General features: G+C 42.6%; 2 protein-coding genes across 2 annotated transcripts in view; both read right to left on the bottom strand.

Annotated features, from left to right (window-relative positions):
* Window positions 1-196: 196 nt before the first annotated feature.
* LOC110525223 (kinetochore protein NDC80 homolog) lies at window positions 197-15,590 on the bottom strand. Its single transcript, XM_021605187.3, has 17 exons — window positions 15,450-15,590; window positions 7,757-7,852; window positions 7,590-7,670; window positions 7,241-7,367; window positions 6,841-7,013; window positions 6,415-6,517; window positions 5,907-5,996; window positions 5,731-5,824; window positions 5,514-5,614; window positions 3,822-3,966; window positions 3,367-3,572; window positions 3,090-3,242; window positions 2,910-2,999; window positions 2,717-2,809; window positions 1,515-1,645; window positions 886-988; window positions 197-748 (listed from the first exon to the last, which is right to left on the bottom strand). Exons 1-17 carry the CDS (start codon window positions 15,455-15,457, stop codon window positions 620-622), a joined length of 1,923 nt encoding a protein of 640 aa, XP_021460862.1. The 5' UTR covers window positions 15,458-15,590; the 3' UTR covers window positions 197-619.
* Window positions 15,591-15,720: 130 nt separating this feature from the next.
* The window catches only part of nipbla (NIPBL cohesin loading factor a), a 50,139-nt gene continuing 40,312 nt past the window's right edge, over window positions 15,721-25,547 (bottom strand). Inside the window, exons 42-48 of the mRNA XM_036979360.2 lie at window positions 24,692-24,799; window positions 24,217-24,417; window positions 21,077-21,223; window positions 18,917-19,293; window positions 18,412-18,586; window positions 18,004-18,189; window positions 15,721-16,643 (exon numbers count right to left, since the gene is read on the bottom strand). Coding sequence (XP_036835255.2) covers window positions 16,290-16,643; window positions 18,004-18,189; window positions 18,412-18,586; window positions 18,917-19,293; window positions 21,077-21,223; window positions 24,217-24,417; window positions 24,692-24,799 — 1,548 coding nt within the window. The 3' untranslated portion in view covers window positions 15,721-16,289. The remainder of the gene's footprint in view (window positions 16,644-18,003; window positions 18,190-18,411; window positions 18,587-18,916; window positions 19,294-21,076; window positions 21,224-24,216; window positions 24,418-24,691; window positions 24,800-25,547) is intronic.

Below are 25,547 nucleotides of genomic sequence, written 5' to 3'. Positions count from 1 at the left end.
TCATTCTGCCCTGAAAAGGGCAGTTAAGCCACTGTTCTCCGGTAGGCTGTCATTGGAAAATAAGTTGTTCTTAACTGACTTTCCAAGTTAAATTAAGGTTAAATTTTAAAAATATTCCAGCCGACCAGAAACTGCTGTAATGTAAATGTAGCCGTACACTGCCCTCTAGTGGCTAGACAGATGAGAAACACAAGACAACAATAAAATACTTTTTATTTAGGTTTAACAGAACACCCATTATCTAACCCAGGGGTGCTTGAACAAAGTAAAACTCCTATTGAAACATGTTTTCTACCAGCACCCAATACAGTCTTCCCATCTGGCCTCACAAGTTCCCAATGCTTTAGAGCAGTGACCAGGGAAACTGCAGAAGATGGTGTGGCCCTTTGGAACTGATGTTCTGCTCACCGTGGTCAGTAAAGACGTCACTTAGAAGAGAAGAAAAGCTGCACTCATCCCAACAGGCAAAACTGGTTGTCAATGATGTCATTTCAACTAGGTTCTGTTGTCACAACGTCACTAAACCAAGTTTTGCCCGCTGGGATGGTTCCAATGGAATGAATGGAATAACCAAGTAAAGAGTTAGAGCTCATGTCAGCTTTTATAGTAAAGCATGGAACTACATGCTATTTACTTTAGCGATGAAGCTCTCCATAATGTCCTTCATCTTCTGAATGTCCACCTCGTCCTCCCGGAAAGCTTCCGCGTACACCCTGTCTACTCGCTTGTGTTGATCCTCTAAGAATTTCTGGAAATGATCACAATGTGAATTTCAGGCTCAGAAAGACAGTCGTTGTCAAATCAAGTTGTTATTGTAAAAAGGAATATCAAGGCAAGGAATAAAATAAATATTAGGGGCAGGTTAGGGGCAAGATGGAGACTGACCTCTACAATGGACAGGTGGTTGGCAGCCGTGGTTAACACACTGGCAAGGTTGTTAACCACAGTCCGCCGCTCCTCATTGGTTTCTTGCAGGACAAGATGGTACCTGTGGAGTAGAAAGAAAATACTGTGGTGGTGGGGGGGGGGTCTATTTTTAGATATGAACAATGAAAACAAACTTCATGTGGTTGTGAAATAATTGTAAAGCCCTAAACATACCATACGCAAATAAAGTATCATTGTCCGGGCCAGAACAGCTCATAGGGCAGGAGCATATCTCCTGTTTTTGTTGTGTGAGGCAGCTTGATGTACAAGCACACCCCCTGGACAGGACGCTAGTTTAACCCTTGTATCTCTGCACATTGTAAATATGGTATTGGAACTGACCCTGTATATAAACAGTAGCTTATTTACTGTCTCATGTTATTCATGGTTCTATTTCTCGTGTGTTTTTTTCCTACTTTACATTAGTATAATATTTTTACTACTGATATTGATTACTGCCATGTCAGTCAGGAAAGAAAGGCATTTCACTGTAGTTGTGCCCGTGACAATAAAACTTGAAACTAAGCCCTGTAGCCCTCACCATTGTGATTTGGTCCAAAATAATTGGTAGAAGGAGCACTACTCACTGTTGCTGTGCAGCTTTCAGCTGCTCCACAGACTCATCATAGCCCAGGGTCACCTTCTTCTCCAGCAGCTTGCGGTGGGTCTCCACAGACTCCATCTCAGTAGACCACTTCTGCTCCTCATGGGCAATGTCCTACACACACACACACACCACAGAGAGAGGGATGTCATTTTTATAAATGATAAAAACACAATTTAACCACAGATGTGGAAACAATACATTTAAAATAAATGGCTTCATCAATAAGTGCATCGATGACGTCGTCCTCACAGTGACCGTACGTACATACCCCAACCAGAAACCATGGATTACAGACAGCATCCGCACTGAGCTAACGGCTAGAGCTGCTACTTTCAAGGAGTGGGACTCTAACCTGGAAACTTATAAGAAATCCCGCTATGCCCTCCGACGAACCATCAAACAGGCAATACAAGATTGAGTCTTACTACACCGGCTCTGATGCTCGTCGGATGTGGCAGGGCTTGCAAACCATTACAGACTACAATGGGAAGCACAGCCGAGAGCTGCCCAGTGACATGAGCCTACCAGGCGAGCTAAACTACTTCTATGCTCGCTTCGAGGCAAATAACACTGAAACATGCATCAGAGCACCAGCTGTACCAGAAGACTGTGTGATCACACTCTCCGCAGCCAATGTGAGTAAGACCCTTAAAAAACATTCACAAGGCCGCAGGGCCAGACGGATTACCAGGACGTGTACTGCAAGCATGCGCTGACCAACTAGCATGTGTCTTCACTGACATGTTCAACCTCTCCCTGTCCGAGTCTGTAATACCAACATGTTTTAAGCAGACCACCATAGTGCCTGTGCCCAAGAACACTATGGTAAACCTGGCTAAATGACTACCGACCCGTAGCACTCTCGTCTTTAGCCATGAAGTGCTTTGGAAGATTGGTCATGGCTGAAGTCAAAATCAACATCCCAGAAACCCTAAATGATCAAAAACACAATTTAACCACAGATGTAGATACAATACATTTAAATAATTGAGGAGAACAAGAAAAGCTGGTTCCATGATGGTCCTTATAAGACAATGAGCTGTCTAGGAAAACCTTGGATGGACCAATGATTCACTTTGACACCACTTCCTGATCAATAAATGACTGGCCTGTGAAGCAATATTTCAGATGGGTTCCTGTATACAATATTCAAACATTTGTAATATTGAAAATATAACCCACCTGCATGTCTTGTTCGAGCTGCTCGTCGAGCCTACGGATTTGCTCTCTCAGTTGTTTCAAGTCATTCGCTTTATCTGAAATATTGGAATTCACCTCAAAGAGAAAAAAGACCCATGTTTAAGAAAAAAAAAACACCCAAAAAATGGGACAAAACCTTCGGACTTCTAAGAAACACAGTGAAATGTCTCGATACCTGTTCTATGGACTCCTCCAGGCTTAGTTTCATGTCTGTCAGTCGACTACACTCCTCGTCCACATCAGTGATCAGTTTCCTCAGTAGTTGCTGTAGAGAATAAGCCACAGAATTAGGTCCAGAAACAACACACACCTGTTGTAATAAAGCGATTATTCGATGAGAACTAAATCGCCATACTTGAATTTGTGTTCTGCATTGAACCATGGTGGACGGTCCGTATTCTGTGGAGGTCCTGATCTCAAAGTCGTGGCCGCATGCGTTCTCGGCAGACACAGGGATGAGCTTCAGTTTGCGGGCAAGCTTGTGGTACTCGGCCAGCTTCACTTCGGCCTAAATCATTAGCAGTGGATAAGACTGAGACGACTGTCATTTAAAAAATAAAAGACTTATTGAACCTTTATCAGACAGATGAGTATAGAATGCAGTCGTATCAGGCCAGCATCCTATTCCTTACCGTCTCCTTGGCCTTGGCCAGAGCGATCTCCTCGTTCCACATGTGCTGCTCGGCCTGCTCCAGGCTCTTGCTCAGGCTGTTGATGGTCTGCTGCAGCTCCCTCTTCTCCCAGTTGATCCTCTCAATGTCTGCGGGAGTGAACTTCTGGGTGGACAAGATGTGTTGGAGCCGGGACTCCTCCTGTTTTAGGGTCTCCACTTGCAGTCCTACACAGGACAACGTTTCAGGATTTCCAGGAGAGTAGCAATTTAAAAAAAGGTATATTTTAATGGATTTTCACATTTCGTTTAAACAGGGAATGAGAGGAAGTGGGGACAGATAGAGAGATGTGTCAAAGGGCAGTAGACCACATATGCAGACACTTTAGAAAGAGAAAAGTGTCCAGGAAGGCTGCATCAATACCGCAAGACCAGCTAAACCACGAGAGTAGCAATGTTTGGTCATGTTTTTTTTACCCGATGCTTCCAGCTCCTCGGCCAATCCAGAGGCTTTGTTCTCCAGGTTGGCTTTGAAAGACTCCAGGTTACTGCGATAACTCTGCAGCTTCTGCAGGTCTGTCTGAAGTTTGACTTTCTCCGTTCTTTTGACCATCAATCGGTCCTGCTCCAAAGTGAACAAAATGGTTAGAAATATAGTGAATCAAATGGCTCTGTTCAAACGTAACTGGCACGTTTACAGACTGCTTAAACTAGGTGAGATGTGTACAATATTCAGTCGCAGAACGTCTATAAATAATATAGAAATCTATAAATACAGTGCATTCGGAAAGGATTCAGACCACTTGACTTTTGGCACATTTGTTCCATTCAAGAATAGATTCAATTGTGATTTTTCACCCTCATCAAAATACACACAACACCCCGTAATGACAAAGCAAACACAATTTCTATCAATTGTAGCACATTTTAGCAAAATAAAAAAACGAAATATCACATTTACATAAGTATTCTGACCCTTTACTCAGTACTTTGTTGAAGCACCTTTGGCAGCAATTACAGCCTTGAGACTTCTTGGGTATGACACTACAAGCTTGGCACAAATCTATTTGGGGAGTTTCTCCTATTCTTCTCTGCAGATCATCTTAAGCTCTGTCAGGTTGGATGGGGACCATCACTGCACATCTATTTTCAGGTCTCTCCAGAGATGTTCTATCGGGTTCAAGTCCGGGCTCTGTCAGGGCAACTCAAGAATATTCAGAGACTTGTTGCCCAAAGCCACTCCTGCGTTGCCATGGCTGTGTGCTTGTTGTCCTGTTGGAAGGTGAATCTTCGTCTGAGGTCCTGAACAGGTTTTCAGCAAGGACCTCTCTGTACTTTTCTCCGTTCATCTTTCCCTCGATCCTGACTAGTCTCCCAGTCCCTGCCGCTGAAAAACATCCCCACAGCATGATGCTGCCATCACCATGCTTCACAGTAGTGATAGTGCCAGGTTTCCTCCAGACGTGACACTTGGCATTCAGGTCAAAGATTTCAGATCTTGGTTTCATCAGACCAGAGAATCTTGGTTCTCATGGTCAGAGTCCTTTAGGTGCCTTTTGGCAAACTCCAAGCGGGCTGTCATGTGCCTTTTACTGACAAGTGGCTTCCATCTGGCCACTCTACCATAAAGGCCTGATTGGTGGAGTGCTGCAGAGATGAGTGTTCTTCTGGAAGGTTCACCCATCTCCAAAGAGGAACTCTGGACCAAGGCCCTTCTCCCCTGATTGCTCATTTTGGCCGGGCAGCAAGCTCTAGGAAAAGTCTTTGTGTCTTCCATTTAAGAATTATGGAGGCCACTGAACTTGGGAACCTGCAATGCTGCAGACATTTTTTGGTACGCTTCTCCAGATCTGTGCCTCGACACAATCCTGTCTCGGAGCTCTACGGACAATTCCGTCGACCTCATGGCTTGATTTTTGATCTGTCAACTGTGGGACCGTATATAGACAGATGTATGCCTTTCCAAATCATGTCCAATCAATTGAATTTACCACAACTTGGAGTCCAAGTTAACACGTAAAAATGTTTACCGTTGTCATTATGGGGTATTGTGTGTAAGTTGATGAGGGAAAATATTTTATACATTTGATAATTAGGCTGTAACATAACAAAATGTGGAATATTTTCCGAATGCACTGTATATACAGACCTTAGATTAAAAGGACGAACCGTTTGACTTTCTTTCTCCAGTCGCTCAACCTCACCACTCAGAATCCTGTACTTCTCCTCCATGGATGCGAGAAGCCCTTCGTCAACGTTGTAAAGTCTCTCTGTAAATATAAGTTGGCGTTTTATGCGCTTGTTGCTGGTTATTTTTCACATGTTCATTTGGAAGGAAAAGGCACAACTCACAATTAGAAACAATGACTTTGTCATCACTGCTTACTTAGTTTAGCAAGATAATCTGCATCCTCTTCATCAAACGTATCCGCTCCTTGCATGAACTTGTTGTAGGTTTCAGCAGTGTAGTCCAGAAAGAGCTAGAAACGGAAAAGAGCGTCCAGGGTCAAATAGAGACCTAACATCCTAAATGGTTTTGTTGTGAGTAAGTTGTTTCTGTACCTTGTTGAACTCAACCCCGTCTTCAATCTCAGTGCTTCCGTCAGAGAAATCAGCAAAGAGCAGGTCCTGATCACTCATACAGCAAAAGACCTGCAAAACAACCAGAACAAATTCAAGGAAACATACAGTATTATACAGAGCCACAACTGCATGGAACTCCCATCTTACATGGAGCAAGTGAACAACAAACCTGGTTTCAAAAATAAAGTAACCGTTCACTGCACAGGGCCTCTGCCCCATGTGACCTAACTTTGTTGTTCACGTATTGACAAGTGTAACTAATAGATGCACACACAATCCATGTCAATGTTTTTAAATATGTCAATTGTAAAGGATTTCGTTATGTCGAAGCCCAGTAAGACTAGTGGTCGCCATTGGCGTCGGCTAATGGGGATCCTTATAAAAAATGTTTTTATAAACATCTCTCATTATTCAAACCTTCATTTAGACAGTTAATGTTATTAATGAGTTTAGAGATTAGGTAGTACTCTGCTGTACTAATACCCACCTTCACAGTATCGATGAGCCAGACAACAGCCCCCAAGACCTGTGGCCATGTATGTGGTGCCCCCACAGAGTACATGGAACTTTTGGAGAGAACAAATGGATACCTGCCATCAGAAATATACAGTCAGTATCATAGAATGAGGAATGGGCTAGCGTACAAAAACCAGATGCAAACAGCAAATGATCACATCTGAGTCCCAAATAGCACCATATTCTCTATGTAGGGCACTACCTTTGGCCAACCTTTATTTATCTAGGCAAGTCAGTTAAGAACAAATTATTATTTACAACGACAGCCTACCAGGGAACAGTGGGTTAACTCCCTTGTTCAGGGGCAGAATGACAGATATTTTTTTTACCTTGTCTGCCCAGGGATTCAATCCAGCAACCTTTCGATTACTGGCCCAACACTCTAACCACTATTTACCCCAAGTCTTTGAGAATCCTGGGGACCTCTTCCTCCACTTTGGAGGTGGGCATCTGGAAGGTGGGGTCCAGGAGGCAGTAGATGAACTCAAAGATCTTTAGGAACTCCTTGGTGGAGGGCGACTGGAGAGACTTGACTGACATTGAACCCGGAAAGCCCTTCTCTGACAGAAACTAGAGGAGAACGAGGGAAATGATGTGCCTTTGTCAAAGAGTGCTGATCTAGGACCAGACCCCCCCAGGTCATAGAATCTTACTCATGAGGATATAAAAGTGACAACTGATCCTAGAGCAGCACTCCTACTCTGAGATACTTTATAAATATTCGGGCCGGTCTTGAAAGACTTAAAAGTTCAGTGAAATTGATGTTTTAAAAATGTGCGTATATTAGGAATCCATACCTCACACAACTGTCTGATGCACTGCTGAACATAGGCCTTATCGTGTAAGGGCCGGGGATCCTTCATCTTCTCTGCACCCCCAAAGGCTCCAAAGGCGCTGTTGCGAGCCATGCCAGCCCCACTGGTCCTGAAAAGCAGTAAGGCCTGCAGTGTGAACATGTCCAGAGCTACAATAAAAACCTGTACTGTCTGAGGGACTCGAGGACTGGAGTTGGGAACCACTGAACTTGGCAGTGAGAAATGGCTCCCAACCATATGGATTCACTAACAGGAATAGTCTTTGTCTCGCATGGTGACAGTGATAGAGAACTACGTGTATCATGGTATTTTAGTCAGTGTAGGGACTTACCGACTACCAAAAAAGCTGGTTCTTCTCTCGGATGTGACAGACTGGGGTTTAGGAATGTTCAACTTTCCGAAGGATTGTTTGCTGTGAACAAATATTGATATGCTCACTGTATTAGCAAATACATATCCCATAAAGCAACTTCCATTGACGTTTGTGTGAACACTAACCTCTGCGGTGTTGCATAAACCATGCTCATTCTGTTGCTTTCAACTCTTTGAGGGAGCTCAGAGAGCCTACTGCTGGATGCTCGGTTCATCCTGGACCTGGTGAAAGAATGAAGAAAAGACATAGGCAGAAAAATACATGTAGGCTATACATGGATAGCCAGAACAGTTAATGTTTAAATAGGATAGCAAATGTTTCCCAAACCAGTCAACTAACTGCAAATGCCTTCATATGAACAATGAAAGATGGGCATACTAGCCGGAACTGAGATGGGTCACCCACTTACTAGGGTGACATAGTCCCAGACTGTGCGGGACAGTCAGGCATTTTGGCACACAACCAAACATTCATGTCCTGTTCATATCAAATCCACAATAATTGAGAATTTCAATAAGGATTTTTCTACAGCTGGCCATGCTTTCCACCTGGATAACCCTTCCCCGGTCAACAGCCCTGCATTCCCCCTGCACAAGGCCTAACCGTTATCATATCCGCCATCGGTAAGAGAGGGCCTGTTTGGCCCTGTCTGGGGGTATCATCGGATGGGGCCAGTGTCTCCTGACCCCTCCTGTCTCAGCCTCCAGTATTTATGCTGCAGTAGTTTGTGTCGGTGGCTAGGGTCAGTCTGTTATAACTGGAGTATTTCTCCTGTCTTATCCGGTGTCCTGTGTGAATTTAAGTATGCTCTCTGTAATTCTTTATTTCTCTCTCGGAGGACCTGAGCCCTACGACCATGCCTCAAGACTGCCTGGCCTGATAACTCCTTGCTGTCCCCAGTCCACTTGGCCGTGCTGCTGCTCCAGTTTCAACTGTTCTGCCTGTGGTTATGGAACCCTGACCAGTTCACCAGATGTGCCACCTGTCCCAGACCTGCTGTTTTCAACTCTCTAGAGACAGCAGGAGCGGTAGAGATACTCTCAATGATCGGCTATGAAAAGCCAACTGACATTTACTACTGAGAATTTCAATAAGCATTTTTCTACGGCTGGCCATGCTTTCCCCCTGGCTACCCCTACCCCGGTCAACAACACTGTAAACCCCACAGCAACTCGCCCAAGCCTTCCCCATTTCTCCTTCTCCCAAATCCAGTCAGCTGATGTTCTGAAAGAGCTGCAAAATCTGGACCCCTACAAATCAGCCGGGCTTAACTGTCCTTTTCAGGGGCAGAACGACAGATTTTTACCTTGTCAGCTCGGGGATTCAATCTTGCAACCTTACAGTTAACTAGTCCAACGCTCTAACCACCTGATTACATTGCACTCCACGAGGAGACAATATTGATCAGAGTTACCTTGTCCTATGGATTAGAGGTTGACCGATTAATCGGAATGGCCGATTAATTAGGGCCGATTTCAAGTTCATTACAATCGGAAATCTGTATTTTTGGGTACCGATATGTATATATATATATATATATATTTGTTTTTTATACCTTTATTTAACTAGGCAAGTCAGTTAAGAACACATTCTTATTTTAAATGACGGCCTAGGAATGGTGGGTTAACTGCCTTGTTCAGGGGCAGAACGACAGATGTTCACCGTGTCAGCTCAGGGGACACAATCTTGCAACCATACAGTTAACGAGTCCAACGCAATAACAACCTGCCCCTCTCTCGTTGCACTCCACAAGGAGACTGCCTTTTACGCGAATGCAGTAAGCCAATGTAAGTTGCTAGCTAGCATTAAACTTATCTTATAAAAAAACAATCAATCAATCATAATCACTAGTTAACTACACATGGTTGATGATATTACTAGATATTATCTAGCGTGTCCTGCGTTGCATATAATCTGACTGAGCATACAAGTATCTAAGTATCTGACTGAGCATACAAGTATCTAAGTATCTGACTGAGCGGTGGTAGGCAGAAGCAGGCGTGTAAACATTCATTCAAACAGCACTTTCGTGCGTTTTGACAGCAGCTCTTCGTTGTGCGTCAAGCATTGCTCTGTTTATGACTTCAAGCTTATCAACTCCCGAGATGAGGCTTGTGTAACCGAATTAAAATTGCTAGCTAGTTAGCGCGCGCTAATTGTCATTGTGTTGCTGGTTTGAGCCCAGGGAGGAGCGAGGAGAGAGGAGAGGGACGGAAGCTATACTGTTACACTGGCAATACTAAAGTGCCTATAAGAACATCCAATAGTCAAAGGTTAATGAAATACAAATGGTATAGCGGGAAATAGTCCTATAATAACTACAACCTAAAACTTCTTACCTGAGAATATTGAAGACTCATGTTAAAAGGAACCACCAGCTTTCATATGTTCTCATGTTCTGAGCAAGGAACTGAAACGTTAGCTTTCTTACATAGCACATATTGCACTTTTACTTTCTTCTCCAACACTTTGTTTTTGCATTATTTAAACCAAATTGAACATGTTTCATTATTTATTTGAGGCTAAATTTATTTTATTGATGTATTATATTAAGTTAAAATAAGTGTTCATTCAGTATTGTTGTAATTGTCATTATTACAAAAACAAAAAAAAAATAATAATCGTCCAATTAATCGGTATCAGCCTTTTTGGTCCTCCAATAATCGGTATCTGCGTTGAAAAATCATAATCGGTCGAACTCTACTATGGATATCTACACAGTTATAAAATTGGCACGGTGGTGTAAGCCTACACGAAACACAGACCTTATGTTAAGTGAATCTAAAAATATCTTATGGAATGAATGAATGAACCGCTTTTCAGATTTTTCTAGAAGGTGTCACGGGAATTATGACTCGCACTTTGGTAGTCAATTCTTACCATGTCCATTATTAAAATAGGATTTCCTGCGTATAGAAATTACAGTTTCTGTTTTCAACATTCATCACAGGTAACTTAAACTCTAGTTTTATTCAAACAGTTGAGAGTATTTGTCTCCTAAGCAGACTCTTCAGTATCGTTGTCACTTCAGAGCTGTGTGTGTGTTTTACAGATGGCAGAGAAAAGCAGAGCACCAGTGTGGGACTATTACATGGAATTGGCACCAGGGAAAGCAAGGTGTCTTACTTGTGATGAAGATGTGAGCATGGGGTCAGCAATGGCTAAATCAAAAAATACCACCAACCTGTGCAATCACCTTAAGAACACCCACCCAAAAGCCCCTAAGGAAGCAATGATGAAAAAAGCAAATGCAAATTCTTCCACAAGGAAAAAGTGATAGACACATCGCAGGCTACAATCTTACAACTTTTTAATAAACAAGCAACATGGCAGGACAAAGACCCAAGGGCCAAGAAGATGGATGTAGCAATTATTGAGATGATTGATACGGACAACCAGCCATTCACAGTGGTGTCTGGCGTTGGTTTTCAGCAGCTGATTACTCTTGCTGAACCCTGGTACAGGATCAAAGAAAAAAATGTATTTAGCACAGAAATGCTAGATATAAACACATGAAAGAGTTGTGATGAAAGTGAAGAATCTGGTGGCACCAGGGAACGCTCCACCCATGGCATTCACAACGGACTGCTGGTCAGGCACTACAGAATCCCCGATGAGCCTTACTGGACATTTCATTGACAATGTTTGGACAAGAAAGCAGGATGTGCTGAATGTCAAGACTATGAATGGATCACACACAGGAAACTACATCAGAGAGATGTTTTTGACCATGTTGGAATACTAGGAAATCCACACAGGGACGTGTAGTGCTGGTCCTCAGGGACAGTGGGCCAAACATGGTGAAAGGTATGAGACTGGCAGAGCTTCCAGACTTCAGCTGCAGTGCACACACCCTATAGCTTGTAATCAATGATGGCCTATCCAGTCAGAGAGCTGTGCTAGACATTATTGTCATGTTGAAGAGCTGTGCAACTCACTTTGACCATTCTGTACTGGCCAAACAGAGGCTGAGGGCCATTCAGGAAGAGCTTGGGCCTTCCCAAAAACAGCATCATCCAAACAGTTCATACTCACTGGAACTCAACACTACAAATGTTGCAGAGGATGTTTGAACAGAGGCGTGCACTGAATGCGTATGCAGGTGAATACGGACACATCAGCGGTTTGTCTGCTGCACAGTGGGACATTGTCTCTAACCTAATTGAGACTCTGGCACCTATGGAGGAGGTGACACTGGAGATGAGCCACTCCCAACTCTACAGCAGCATGCATCATCCCCAGTGTGTCGGTGCTGAAGCTGATGCTACAGCAGGAGGGTTATTCTACTCAATGCATCAAAACCTTACAGAAGACCATGTTGGACAGTCTGACAAGGAGGTTCTCCAAGGCCGAGGAGACAAAGTGCCTGGTGCTGGCAACTGTCCTGGATCCACATTACAAGAGCTATGCCTTCACCTCAGGGACAGCACTAGAGAAAGCAAAATAGTGGCTGAAGGAGGAGTCTGACCTACTAAGGAAACAAAACCCCAGAGCCACAGCAGATGGGACGAGTGAAGAGGAGGACCCAGATCCAGGTGCAAAAAAGCAAAGAGTCCAGGTAGATCAGCCACCCAGTCTGGTGGACAGCCTCTACACTAGAATCCTTGGAAGCCAAGAGGGCAGGGCTGAAGTCTAGGGCAGTTTTGAAATTGAGTTGGAGCGTTACCTCACAGAGCCTGTCATTGACAGAAAGAGCGGCTTGCCTTTGGAGTGGTGGAAGCAGAATGAGGACAGACTTCAATCACTCACTCCACTGGCAAATAAGTTTCTCTGTCCCCCACCTTCTTCAGTCCCAAGCGAGAGTGTTTAGTGAGGTGGGAATCATTTATGATAAGTGGAGGAGCAGACTGATGGGACCATGCAGAAAAGCTCTGCTTTCTGCACTACAACCTAAAACTTCTTAACTGGGAATATTGAAGACCCATGAAAGCTGGTGGTTCGTTTTAACATATGTTCTCATGTTATTTGAGACTAAATTGATTTTATTTCTGTACTATATTAAGTTAAAACAAGTGTTCATTTTTCATTCAGTATTTTTGCAATTGTCATTATTACAAAAATGTGTGCGTATATATATATATATATTTTTTTTAAATAATTTAAAAAAATAAAATTGGCCGATTAATCGGTATCGTGATTAATAAACTATCCTTCCAGAATCACATTAAGCATCTCCAATCCAAAATTAAATCTAGAATCGGCTTCCTATTTCGCAACAAAGCATCCTTCACTGATGCTGCCAAACATACCCTCGTAAAACTGACCATACTACCGATCCTCGACTTCGGCAATGTCATTTACAAAATAGCCTCCAACACTACTCAGCAAATTGGATGCAGTCTATCACAATGCCATCCATTTTGTCCCAAAGCCCCATACACTACCCACCACTGCGACCCGTATGCTCTCGTTGGCTGGCTCTCGCTTCATATTCGTCGCCAAGCCCACTGGCTCCAGGTCATCTATAAGTCTCTGCTAGGTAAAGCCCCGCCTTAGCTCACTGGTCACCATAGCAGCACCCACCCACAGCATGCGCTCCAGCAGGTATATTTCAATGGTCACCCCCAAAGCCAATTCCTCCTTTGGCCGCCTTTCCTTACAGCTCTCTGCTGCCAATGACTGGAACGAACTGCAAAAATCACTGAAGCTGGAGACTTATCTCCCTCACTAACTTTAAGCACCAGCTGTCAGAGCAGCTCACAGATCACTGCACCTGTACATAGCCCATCCAACTATCTCATCCCCATACTGTTATTTATTTTGCTCCTTTGCACCCCAGTATCTCTACTTGCACACTCATCTTCTGCACATCTATCACTCCCAGTGTTTAACTGCTAAATTTGAACTATTTTGCCACTATGGCCTATTTATTGCCTTACCTCCCTTATCCTACCTCAATTGCACACACTGTATATAGAATTTTCTATAGTATTATTGACTATGTTCGTTTATTCCATGTGTAACTTTGTTGTTTGTGTCGCACAGCTTTGCCTTATCTTAGCCAGGTTGCAGCTGTAAATGAGAACTTGTTCTCAACTAGCCAACCGGATTAAATAAAAAAATATCCTGAAAGAAAATAATCTCACCACAATAAATGCTAATAGAAAGTTATTTTTTGATAAGATCTTATTACCATGGAAGGGAAATTAAGCATCTCCAATCCAAAATTAAATGTCTATTTGTGCAGAAATCACCCTGATTAACTCTTTAGTCATATCCCAGTGTACCTTTTTGCTTATGTCCTTGCCTATACCTAGCAACGTGTTTTTTTTATTGTTATATGAGCAAAAAAACATTTCATTGTAACGGCAACCCAGACCAAATTAAATGGGCCTATTTATTATAATGAATATGAATTCGGAGGGCAGAATTAAATATAAAAGCATTAGACCTCTCACTAAAGGACCCCACCCCACATCGAAGTTGACAATCCCTAGTTTAGATCAAAGCTGAATCAATGCCTTGGAAGATCAAAATGATTCATTTGTATTCTAAATAACATAACCAAGTATAATAGCATAGCATTACTGTTACACCAAAAACATCACCTCATAGGACGTTAGCTTAAGAGCATAAAAAAAATATATATACACATATCATGCGGCCAAATGCTCAACAGCGTGCGCCACTGGGAAGAATGTGCTTTGATTAAAACAAAATACAGGAAGGTTATATTTAGTGAACAAAAATATAAACACAACATGTAGTGTTGGTCCCATTATTTTAATGAGCTGTAATAAAATAACAGAAATGTTCCATACGGACATAAAGCTTTCTCCTTTGCCAAGATAATCCGTCCACCTGACAGGTGTGGCAAGCTGATTAAACAGCATGATCATTACACAGGTGCACCTTGTGCTGGGGACAATAAATGGCCACTCTAAAAAATGTGCCGTTTTGTCACACAACACAATGCCACAGATATCAAGTTGAGGGAGTATGAAAATGGTATACTGTCTGCAGGAATGTCAACAACGTTTTAGAGAATTTGGCAGTACATCCAACCGGCCTCACAACTCAATAATTTCAATTTACTGATTTCCTTTTTGCCTAGTTAAATAAAGGTTAGATATTAACTGTAACTCAGTGAAATCTTTGCAAGTTGCGTTTATATTTTTGTTTAGTATAGTTGAACACTTATCTGCTCAAGAAACAGTAATTCAAGTAAATACAAAATTCTCATGAAACGGAGATCAAATGAGCATGCAGACGGCAGTTTGGACATTCCGCTGCTAAAACGTGAATAATCATCATTCACGCTTGACAGTGATGCCGTGGCCTATTTTTGGTTTGTTTATTAGATAACTTATGCCTAACAATATCCGTGTTTAAGACACCTTGGTGTATTACATAGTTATTTATTACTGCATTGTTGGGGGTTAGAGCTTACAATAAAAGCATTTCACTGTACTTGTGCATGTGACATTAAAACTACACGGTCCTGTAAAATCTTCCTGTTGTCTCGCATTTGGGTATTTTTAAATGTGGTCGTTACCCCTAACGTTCTCAAAAACGTAAAGCAACATCAGTCGACATTCGTGGGGGAAATGTACACCATCATGACACTTTCACATGGAAATACTTAACTTATTTCCTGTGATATAACGTTAGCTAGCTATATTCTTCAACGAATGACATTCCACTGGGGAAATATACAATTAACGTACTTACTAGACTTGTAAAGTATAAACGAATTTAGCAAACTAGCTAACGGTAGCTAGGTAATGTTAGAATTCGCCTGAAGCATTACAAATAATTATTGCTAGCTATAAATTAGATGCAACAACCTATTGAGACGTCTTTCAAATAAATACGTACCTTTCCATTTTCTATAAATGTAAAATAATCCGTTCAGAAAATGTTGTTTTTACTTAGGTAGCTAACGAGTCAAAAAATCCGCCAAAAACTTTAAGCACAACGGACGCTAGTGACGACATGAGTTTCGACGGAAAGCGCAATGGGTCAGATAGGACGTGCGTTCAAGTTCAAAGCAATTTGCTTACTTTTAAGGGTTCCAAGCGGCACACAATAATGACCATAAGTTTCTTTTTCAAACAATTAAATAAGTATTTAACACTAACAAGACAAGTGACAAAGAGAAGTAGAAAATTTATTGCAGTATTTGTTCCACCATAAGGACTAGGATCCCATTGTTCTCTTACAACTAGGGTGACCTTATACAACAAAATCTACCTTTACAAAATATCATCCTGCAAGTAGCCCACAGATACTGCATGCGTGGCTTGAAATATAATAAATTATACCCAGAAGACTCTGCCATTTAACAGCATGGACAATTAAAAGTAAACAAAAAAATCAGATCTCAGAGAATATCTAAGCTAAAGAAAGCCACCGGGTACTAGTTTAAATTCAAAAAACACTTTAATAAGACCATCAAAAGGACTAATTTCCAACATTCACGTAAGATTTTATTCTATTTTTTTTTCTTTACAGATGTTTTATTTTTTCTGAGATATAAACATTTGTAGTTTTGTGTTAAACCTATAATACAGTGGGAGTAGAAATGAAACAACCTAGGTTCTGCTGCACAACAGCGAAGGAGCCTCCAACAATGTTTGAGTAACATTTCCCTCTGGTTTGGCGGTGGGTGGATGTGATCGTAGAAATAGGGGGTGTGTTGGTTCAATGCAGGGTTCATTAACTGGAAGTCCCCTCCTTGGCAGCATACAGTGACCGTAAAGTCTGCGCCATTTTGTTACTCAGTTTGTGGTTACTGGTCAAGGCGATTTTTTTGTAAATGATGTCAGACTCCTTAATAGTGTCCACCCAAGGCACCGTTTTGCGTCCGTCCCGTTTCTTGGCGTCAGCCCAGGGGCCAGAGTAGGAGCCGGACATCCAATGCACGCTGTAGCCTGTGCTGATCTTCTGGATGACCCGGGCGAGCTGCGGACGGTCCTTGTGCTTGGGGCAATGGATGGCGATGACGTCCATAGAGTCCAAGCTCTCGTTGAGGTTCCCGGGGTCCCCCGAACGTCTCGCCCGCCGAGAGGACTGAGGAGAGAAGAGAATAGGCGGTTGCATTCGAGCTCTATCCTGGGTACATACAGGAGTTTATTCGGGCTGGGTTGCAGAGCTATAAAATATTCATCTAGGGATTAAAGATACCAAATTCCAAGATTAGGCTACTAAACAGTATGCTTTAGTGCATCTTGGCTGCTTTACAGTGCCTTCAGAAAGCATTCACACCCCTTGACTTTTTACACATTTAGCTGTTACAAAGTGAGATTAAAATGAATTTAACCGTCTTTTGTCAACGATATAAACCAAATACCCTGTTAAAGAAGAAAAATTCTAACTTTTGTAAAACATTCATAAAAATAACACTTATTAACAATTATTCTTTTCAGAATTCTTCAACCTCTGTCAAATTGGTTGTTGATCATTGTTAGACAACCATTTTCAGGTCTTGCCATAGATTTTCAAGCATATTTAAGTAAAAATTGTAACTCGGCCCCTCAGGAACATTGTATAGTGTAGATTTGGCCTTGTGTTTTAGGTTATTGCCCTGCTGAAAGGTGGATTAATCTCCCAGTGTCTGGTGGAAAGTAGACAACCAGGTTTTCCTCTAGGGTTTTGCTAGTAGCTCCATTCAGTTAATTTATCCTGAAAAACTCCCCATGGCCTTAACAATTACAAGCATAACCATAACATGATGCAGCCACCACCATCCTTGAAAACATGGAGTGGTCCTCAGTAATGTGTTGTATTGGATTTGCCCCAAACATAACACTTTGTATTCAGCATATAAAGTTAATTTCTTTGCCACATTTTTTGCAGTATTACTTTAGTTCCTTGGTGCAAACAGGATGAAAAATGTGTCATTGTGTACAGGCTTCTATCTTTTCACTCTCAATTAGGTTTGTATTGTGGAGTAATTACAACGTTGTTGATCCACTCTCAGTTTTTTGATCCACTCTCAGTTCTATCGCAGCCATTTACACTAACTGTTCTAAACTCATGGTGAAACATTTGAGCGGTTTCTTTCCTCTCCGGCAACCGAGTTTGGAAGGACACCTGTACCTCTGTAGTGCAATTAATAACTTCACTATGCTCAAAAGGTGTATTATTTACGCTTGCCTTAACAAAGGGGATGAATACTTAGACTAAAAAGACATTTCAGCTTTTCGCTTTTAATTTGTAAACATTTCTAAAAACGTATCACTTTGACATTATGGGGTATTGTGTGAAGGCCAGTGACAAAAATAAATAAATCTCAATTTACTCCATTTTAAATTCAAGCAGTAACAACCAAATGTGGAATAAGTCAAGTGGTGTGAATCCTTTCTGAAGGTGCTGTGTGTATATTTAGTGGTAAAGGCTGGTAAAGGAAAAGCATGGCTGTGGGTCTCACCCCAGGGTTTCTCTCATCTTCTTCACTCTCGTCATCCTCATCATACTCTACTGGTGCAAGATGCCCGTGGCCGGCCCCTCCAAGCAGTGCGCTTATGGCTTTGTTCCGGATGTTGGCGCTGGCCTGTGCCGCCTCGCCCTCCTCGTCCTCCTCGTCTGGGTCCAAGTGTTCCATCAGGGTTTTGAACTAGTGGGACAAGAGAGGCAGAGGATTATCGGGTCATTCCATGTGCACGTTTTTTTGTAACATCCATCCACATTTTCTTCCGAATCATAAATTCATGCTGCAAGAGTAGTGAAGACTTGAAAATGTTGAAAAGGGACCTGAAAATGACTAGCTAGAAAGTAGAGGCAGTATAACTCTGTCCGTGTTTGGGACATGCAGGTGGTGCCAAAGCCTAACACTCACATCCAGGTACTGCTTGACTATCCTCGTCTTGATATCGTGAGTGAACACCACGTTGGCCCAGTTGTTGGACAGGAAGTCGATGGTCTGTCGGGGCTTGAAGTGGACGTTTGTCTTTCTGTTCACCGCCTTGTCGTACACTTTGGCTGACTCAGTCGGCGAGTACTTCTGGATTTTGCTGCAGACAAGGAGAAAGTGAGTGAGTTGTCCATTGTGCATTCATTATCTGCAGTCCATAGCCACATCAAACCAATCAAATGAGTGATCAAGGGGAGTTCAAAGGCAGTTTGTCATAGCCAGACAATCAATTAATTTAAGAGATTTTGCCCTCAGAGATTGAGTATTTGAACCTGGATTCAAATACTACTCAAAATGTTATGCTTTAGCCTAACAGAAGTATTTGAAAGGATTTAGAATAGTATTTGAACCCACGTCTGCCTGTAAACCTTAGTAGGGATGTCATGTGTGAGGCACCTGCAATTGGTATTATAAGTCACGTTATATACACCTGTCTGAGAAGCTGTAAAGGTTCTTGAGGTGCTGTTTGAGCACGAGGAGCAGCAGGATGCCCTGCGAGGCGTTGGCAAAGTCCAGGAGCGACGTGGCGTTCTCAGGCAGTCGCCGCATCACCCGGTCTACATCTTCCACGTCCAGGTCTTCCAGGTCTAAATCCGACTCCGAGCTGGGTTCCTCCACAGCCACCGGCCTCTTGGACTTCTTAGGCCGCCGCACCACCTCATCGTCATCATCGGGGTTTGAGTTTTCATCGCTCCTGGGGGAGTCACAGATCTCCTTGTCCTCGTCCTCCTCCCCGCCAGAGCCGTTCTTTGACTGGCGCTCCTTTCTAACTTTGGGCTCGCGGCGCCGCGGCTCCTTCAACAGAGACTGGGGAGAGAATGAGAGCGGGGAATCTGTCAGCAAATTGTCTATTTGTGTGAATTCTAAAATGAGTACTGTGTATGTCTTCACAAGTATATTTGATCATGTTAAGATAGGCTGGACACATTACATTTTTAAATATTTTTTTTCTGATAACTAGTTAATTGCATCTGCCGTGGAGCCCAATTTCATAATATTACCATATGTCCCAGCTGCCTGCCGTAGTTTAAGTAATCACGAAAAAAAACAGGTCTTATTTGAGGGCATTTTTCACCCTGCCAGCTCCCATTAGTTCTATTGAGCAGCGTGGCACCAACTTGCCTTCCAAACATTCTATTTCCAGCTTATTGTTCTACATCACAATGCCTGCTTTGCTATTGTTGGAAATGAGACCTGCCCACGTTGTTTGTGGTTAAAATGTAAACAATTAAAAAAACTACTCATGGAACTCTGAGGTTGTCCCATTGTTTCCTATAGAGAAATATAGGCATGTTTGTATTTTGCCAAATATCTCACAATGTGTATAGATTAAAAAAAACAAAATTTGATAGCATTTTAAATCATGAGAATCTCGTCTTTCTAATTATGTAAGGCTGGGCAGTGTATTCCGTTGTCATCAAACGCTAGACCAGAAACACCTTTAGCCCTTGGAACGCTGAGCTCCTCCCATTGTTTTCCTATGGAGAGGCATGCTGGTATATTTCGCCAAATATCTCACAATGTGTATATTTCAATTTTTTTTCAAGTCAGAAACCATTTTTAAATAATGATAATCTCCTCTTTCTAATTATGTAAGGCTGGGCAGTGTATTCCGTTGTCATCAAACGCTAGACCAGAAACAATCAGAAGTTGCCATTTTTTCCCTACTTCCTCGTTATGCAGACATAAGCACACTTGACACCATCGAGGTGCGGAAGTTAACTTTCTACACAAGTTATTTTTCAGTTTTGTCCTAAGAACAGATTTTAGTGGTAAAATAAAAAGGGATATATTTTTTGGTACCATCACTCCAGTCAAAACAGGCTCTGCCAACGTTCCATTCCATTAATTTGCTATGGGCTCGCGCTAGTGTTCCAGCTTAGCCAACGTTCTGTTCCATTCATTTGCTATGGGCTCGCGCTAGTGTTCCAGCTTAGCCAACGTTCCATTCCATTAATTTGCTATGGGCTCGCGCTAGTGTTCCAGCTTAGCCAACGTTCTGTTCCATTCATTTGCTATGGGCTCGCGCTAGTGTTCCAGCTTAGCCAACGTTCCGTTCCATTAATTTGCTATGGGCTCTCGCTAGTGTTCCAGCTTAGCCAACGGAACGTTCCATTCATTTGCTATGGGCTCGCGCTAGTGTTCCAGCTTAGCCAACGTTCCGTTCCATTCATTCGCTATGGGCTCTCGCTAGTGTTCCAGCTTAGCCATTCATTTGCTATGGGCTCGCGCTAGTGTTCCAGCTTAGCCAACGGAACGTTCCATTCATTTGCTATGGGCTCGCGCTAGTGTTCCAGCTTAGCCAACGTTCCGTTCCATTCATTCGCTATGGGCTCACGCTAGTGTTCCAGCTTAGCCATTCATTTGCTATGGGCTCGCGCTAGTGTTCCAGCTTAGCCATTCATTTGCTATGGGCTCGCGCTAGTGTTCCAGCTTAGCCATTCATTTGCTATGGGCTCGCGCTAGTGTTCCAGCTTAGCCAACGTTCTTTCGACATTTTCAGCCTTGGGTGAATTTTGACTCATTCTACTGTCCAGCCTAGTTAAGAGTACAAGGATTGTGTGTGTGTGTGCGTGTGTGTGCTCCTGACCTCTTTGAAGGTCTGCAGCAGGTTGCTGCCGGACACAGACAGTGTGATGTCTATGTGGTGCATAATGAAGAGGGGCTCCTCCTGGCTCTGGTAGGGGAAACAGGCCAGGTTGTCGGCTATGAACAGCAGCATGTTCACTTCAGTCTTCTGTAGAGGCACAAGAGACACAAGCCATCAGTCAAGCGCGCACATTCATACACACGCGCATACCAACAACACACTGTCACACCCATATGCTGCCGCTACTCTTTCCTTTAATCCTACTCTTATCTATCCTGATGTCTAGTCACTTTACCCTGCCTTCATGTACATATCTACCTCAAATACATTATTATTATTATTATTATTATTATTATTATTATTATCATCATCATCTATCCTGATGTCTAGTCACTTTACCCTGCCTTCATGTACATATCTACCTCAAATACATTATTATTATTATTATTATTATTATCATCATCATCTATCCTGATGTCTAGTCACTTTACCCTGCCTTCATGTATATATCTACCTCAAATACATTATTATTATTATTATCATCATCATCATCATCATCATCATCTATCCTGATGTCTAGTCACTTTACCCTGCCTTCATGTATATATCTACCGCAAATACCCTGTATATAGCTGCACATTGATCTGGTAGTCCCTGTATATAGCTGCACATTGATCTGGTAGTCCCTGTATATAGCTGCACATTGATCTGGTAGTCCCTGTATATAGCTGCACATTGATCCGGTAGTCCCTGTATATAGCTGCACATTGATCTGGTAGTCCCTGTATATAGCTCCACATTGATCTGGTAGTCCCTGTATATAGCTCCACATTGATCTGGTAGTCCCTGTATATAGCTGCACATTGATCCGGTAGTCCCTGTATATAGCTGCACATTGATCCGGTAGTCCCTGTATATAGCTGCACATTGATCTGGTAGTCCCTGTATATAGCTCCACATTGATCTGGTAGTCCCTGTATATAGCTGCACATTGATCTGGTAGTCCCTGTATATAGCTCCACATTGATCTGGTACTCCCTGTATATAGCTCCACATTGATCTGGTACTCCCTGTATATAGCTCCACATTGATCTGGTAGTCCCTGTATATAGCTCCACATTGATCTGGTAGTCCCTGTATATAGCTGCACATTGATCTGGTAGTCCCTGTATATAGCTGCACATTGATCTGGTAGTCCCTGTATATAGCTGCACATTGATCTGGTAGTCCCTGTATATAGCTCCACATTGATCCGGTAGTCCCTGTATATAGCTGCACATTGATCTGGTAGTCCCTGTATATAGCTGCACATTGATCCGGTAGTCCCTGTATATAGCTCCACATTGATCTGGTAGTCCCTGTATATAGCTGCACATTGATCTGGTAGTCCCTGTATATAGCTCCACATTGATCTGGTAGTCCCTGTATATAGCTCCACATTGATCTGGTAGTCCCTGTATATAGCTCCACATTGATCCGGTAGTCCCTGTATATAGCTCCACATTGATCCGGTAGTCCCTGTATATAGCTCCACATTGATCTGGTAGTCCCTGTATATAGCTGCACATTGATCCGGTAGTCCCTGTATATAGCTCCACATTGATCCGGTAGTCCCTGTATATAGCTCCACATTGATCTGGTAGTCCCTGTATATAGCTGCACATTGATCTGGTAGTCCCTGTATATAGCTCCACATTGATCTGGTAGTCCCTGTATATAGCTGCACATTGATCTGGTAGTCCCTGTATATAGCTGCACATTGATCTGGTAGTCCCTGTATATAGCTGCACATTGATCTGGTAGTCCCTGTATATAGCTGCACATTGATCTGGTAGTCCCTGTATATAGCTGCACATTGATCCGGTAGTCCCTGTATATAGCTCCACATTGATCCGGTAGTCCCTGTATATAGCTCCACATTGATCCGGTAGTCCCTGTATATAGCTCCACATTGATCCGGTAGTCCCTGTATATAGCTCCACATTGATCCGGTAGTCCCTGTATATAGCTCCACATTGATCCGGTAGTCCCTGTATATAGCTGCACATTGATCTGGTAGTCCCTGTATATAGCTGCACATTGATCTGGTAGTCCCTGTATATAGCTGCACATTGATCCGGTAGTCCCTGTATATAGCTGCACATTGATCCGGTAGTCCCTGTATATAGCTGCACATTGATCTGGTAGTCCCTGTATATAGCTGCACATTGATCCGGTAGTCCCTGTATATAGCTCCACATTGATCCGGTAGTCCCTGTATATAGCTGCACATTGATCTGGTAGTCCCTGTATATAGCTGCACATTGATCTGGTAGTCCCTGTATATAGCTGCACATTGATCTGGTAGTCCCTGTATATAGCTCCACATTGATCCGGTAGTCCCTGTATATAGCTGCACATTGATCTGGTAGTCCCTGTATATAGCTGCACATTGATCTGGTAGTCCCTGTATATAGCTGCACATTGATCCGGTAGTCCCTGTATATAGCTCCACATTGATCCGGTAGTCCCTGTATATAGCTGCACATTGATCTGGTAGTCCCTGTATATAGCTGCACATTGATCTGGTAGTCCCTGTATATAGCTCCACATTGATCCGGTAGTCCCTGTATATAGCTGCACATTGATCCGGTAGTCCCTGTATATAGCTCCACATTGATCTGGTAGTCCCTGTATATAGCTGCACATTGATCTGGTAGTCCCTGTATATAGCTCCACATTGATCTGGTAGTCCCTGTATATAGCTCCACATTGATCTGGTAGTCCCTGTATATAGCTCCACATTGATCTGGTAGTCCCTGTATATAGCTCCACATTGATCTGGTAGTCCCTGTATATAGCTCCATTCTTGTGTATTTTATTCTTTGTGTTCCTATTTTTATTCAAATCTAACTCTGCATCGTTGGTTAAGGGCTTGTAAAGCAATAATTTCTCCGTAATGTCTACACCGATGTATTCTGCACGTGACAAATAACATTCGACTTAAAACAACAGTAAGTTTTCTTCTTTATTTACACAGGAAGCCTATCAGGAAAGGAGACCTGGCCAAGAGGCCAACGCCGTAAGAAAACAACATAAATCTAACTAGCAAGCAAATAGTCTATTGATAAAAGAGGTGGGGTTTGGATGAGGAGACTCACGGAGCTGTCGTCAAACAGGTTGAGCAGGGAGATGAGGAAGGCTCGCCGGTGCTGCCGGTTCCCTCGGACCATGGAGAAGAGGTGGGCGCAGAGGGCCGAGGTGGTCTCGTCATGCCGGAAGCCTCGGATGATGCTCTTGCGGGACGCCATGATGGCCTGCTGCACCTGGTAGGACATCTTCATCCCAGCCACTGCCTTCATCTGTAGGAGGGAAGACGCGTCGTCAGCGAAAGCTGATAACACCAGGCCCAAATGGCACCTTATCCCCTATATAGTGCACAACTTTAAACCAAGGACAATAGGGCTCTTGGTCAAAAGTTGTGCACTATATAGGGAGCCATTTATGACGCATCCTTTGGTCACCCGGTGAGGGGTTCAAGACGCGGCGTTAACCACCTTCGAACTGTATGGGAGGAGTTTGAGGATAAATGGTTAAACGTTTGGAGGTGTGCTACCATTTAGAGTATGGACTCACGTGAATGAATCCGGTGTACTTCTTGTCGATCTCCACCAACTGCTGGTCCGCTTTGTTTCTCATACTGGGCTCGGGGTCCGTTCCCATGGCGATGAGATACGGTACACACTGGAGAAAAGACACTGGTCTGAGGGGAAAACATCCTAACAGGGGTCTGAGGGAAAAACATCCTAACACAGAGGGTCCTCTTTTTATATTTGAATAAAAACACTCCCCTCTTTAAAAAACTTTTGTTTTATTGTGATAGCCTATAGTAAGTAAAGCATTAGCTTGATTTTATTTAATTTGAGGGACCTTGGAGCATGTTGTTTTGAACCTAATTTCCTGAAACTCTACGTAGGCTATTTGACGATAATAGATAAGGGAAATAAAGACCCGATTTCCCCAAATATTATTTAGCTAACAAATGTTTTATGATAATTTATATGAACCCTCAATTTAATTTTACAGAAAGTGATTCAATCAATTGATAGCGAGTCACACATTGCATAAAATTACTTCCCAAGCAAAGTCCAATTTCTTTGACTCCTCGACTTTAGGTCATAGCTCTGCTTCTGAATGTCAGAAAGAAACCAAATATTATTCCCATGTGTATCAGAGTCGAGTCTTCCTCTGTCATTGCTGACTTATGCGTAGTTTTAGATCGGTATAAATAATTGCGAATTGTATATAACATATTTTTCAAAAACATCCTAGCACAGGGGTATTCAACCGTGTGTCTGCGGATCCCTAAATACTGCAAGAGGTCAGAGAAAAATATATACAAAAACTTAATTTAAAAAAATAATATTTTTTTAGGAATATCGCTTGCAACAGAATAAACAAAGTTTGAAATACATATCTACAGCAGAAAATA

Source organism: Oncorhynchus mykiss, chromosome 6 (assembly GCF_057628025.1).
Source record: "Oncorhynchus mykiss isolate SJ-2025 chromosome 6, ASM5762802v1, whole genome shotgun sequence".
Lineage (NCBI taxonomy): Eukaryota > Metazoa > Chordata > Actinopteri > Salmoniformes > Salmonidae > Oncorhynchus > Oncorhynchus mykiss.
Note: the sequence above shows the minus strand (reverse complement) of the source record. Positions and strands in the feature narration are given on the sequence as shown.

Coding starts and splice junctions, on each gene's coding strand:
- LOC110525223 (XM_021605187.3), bottom strand. Junction 7,368..7,589: donor ACCAGCTTTTTTGGTAGTCG/GTAAGTCCCTAC, acceptor ACTGCTTTTCAG/GACCAGTGGGGCTGGCATGG. Junction 5,615..5,730: donor AGATTATCTTGCTAAACTAA/GTAAGCAGTGAT, acceptor TTATATTTACAG/AGAGACTTTACAACGTTGAC.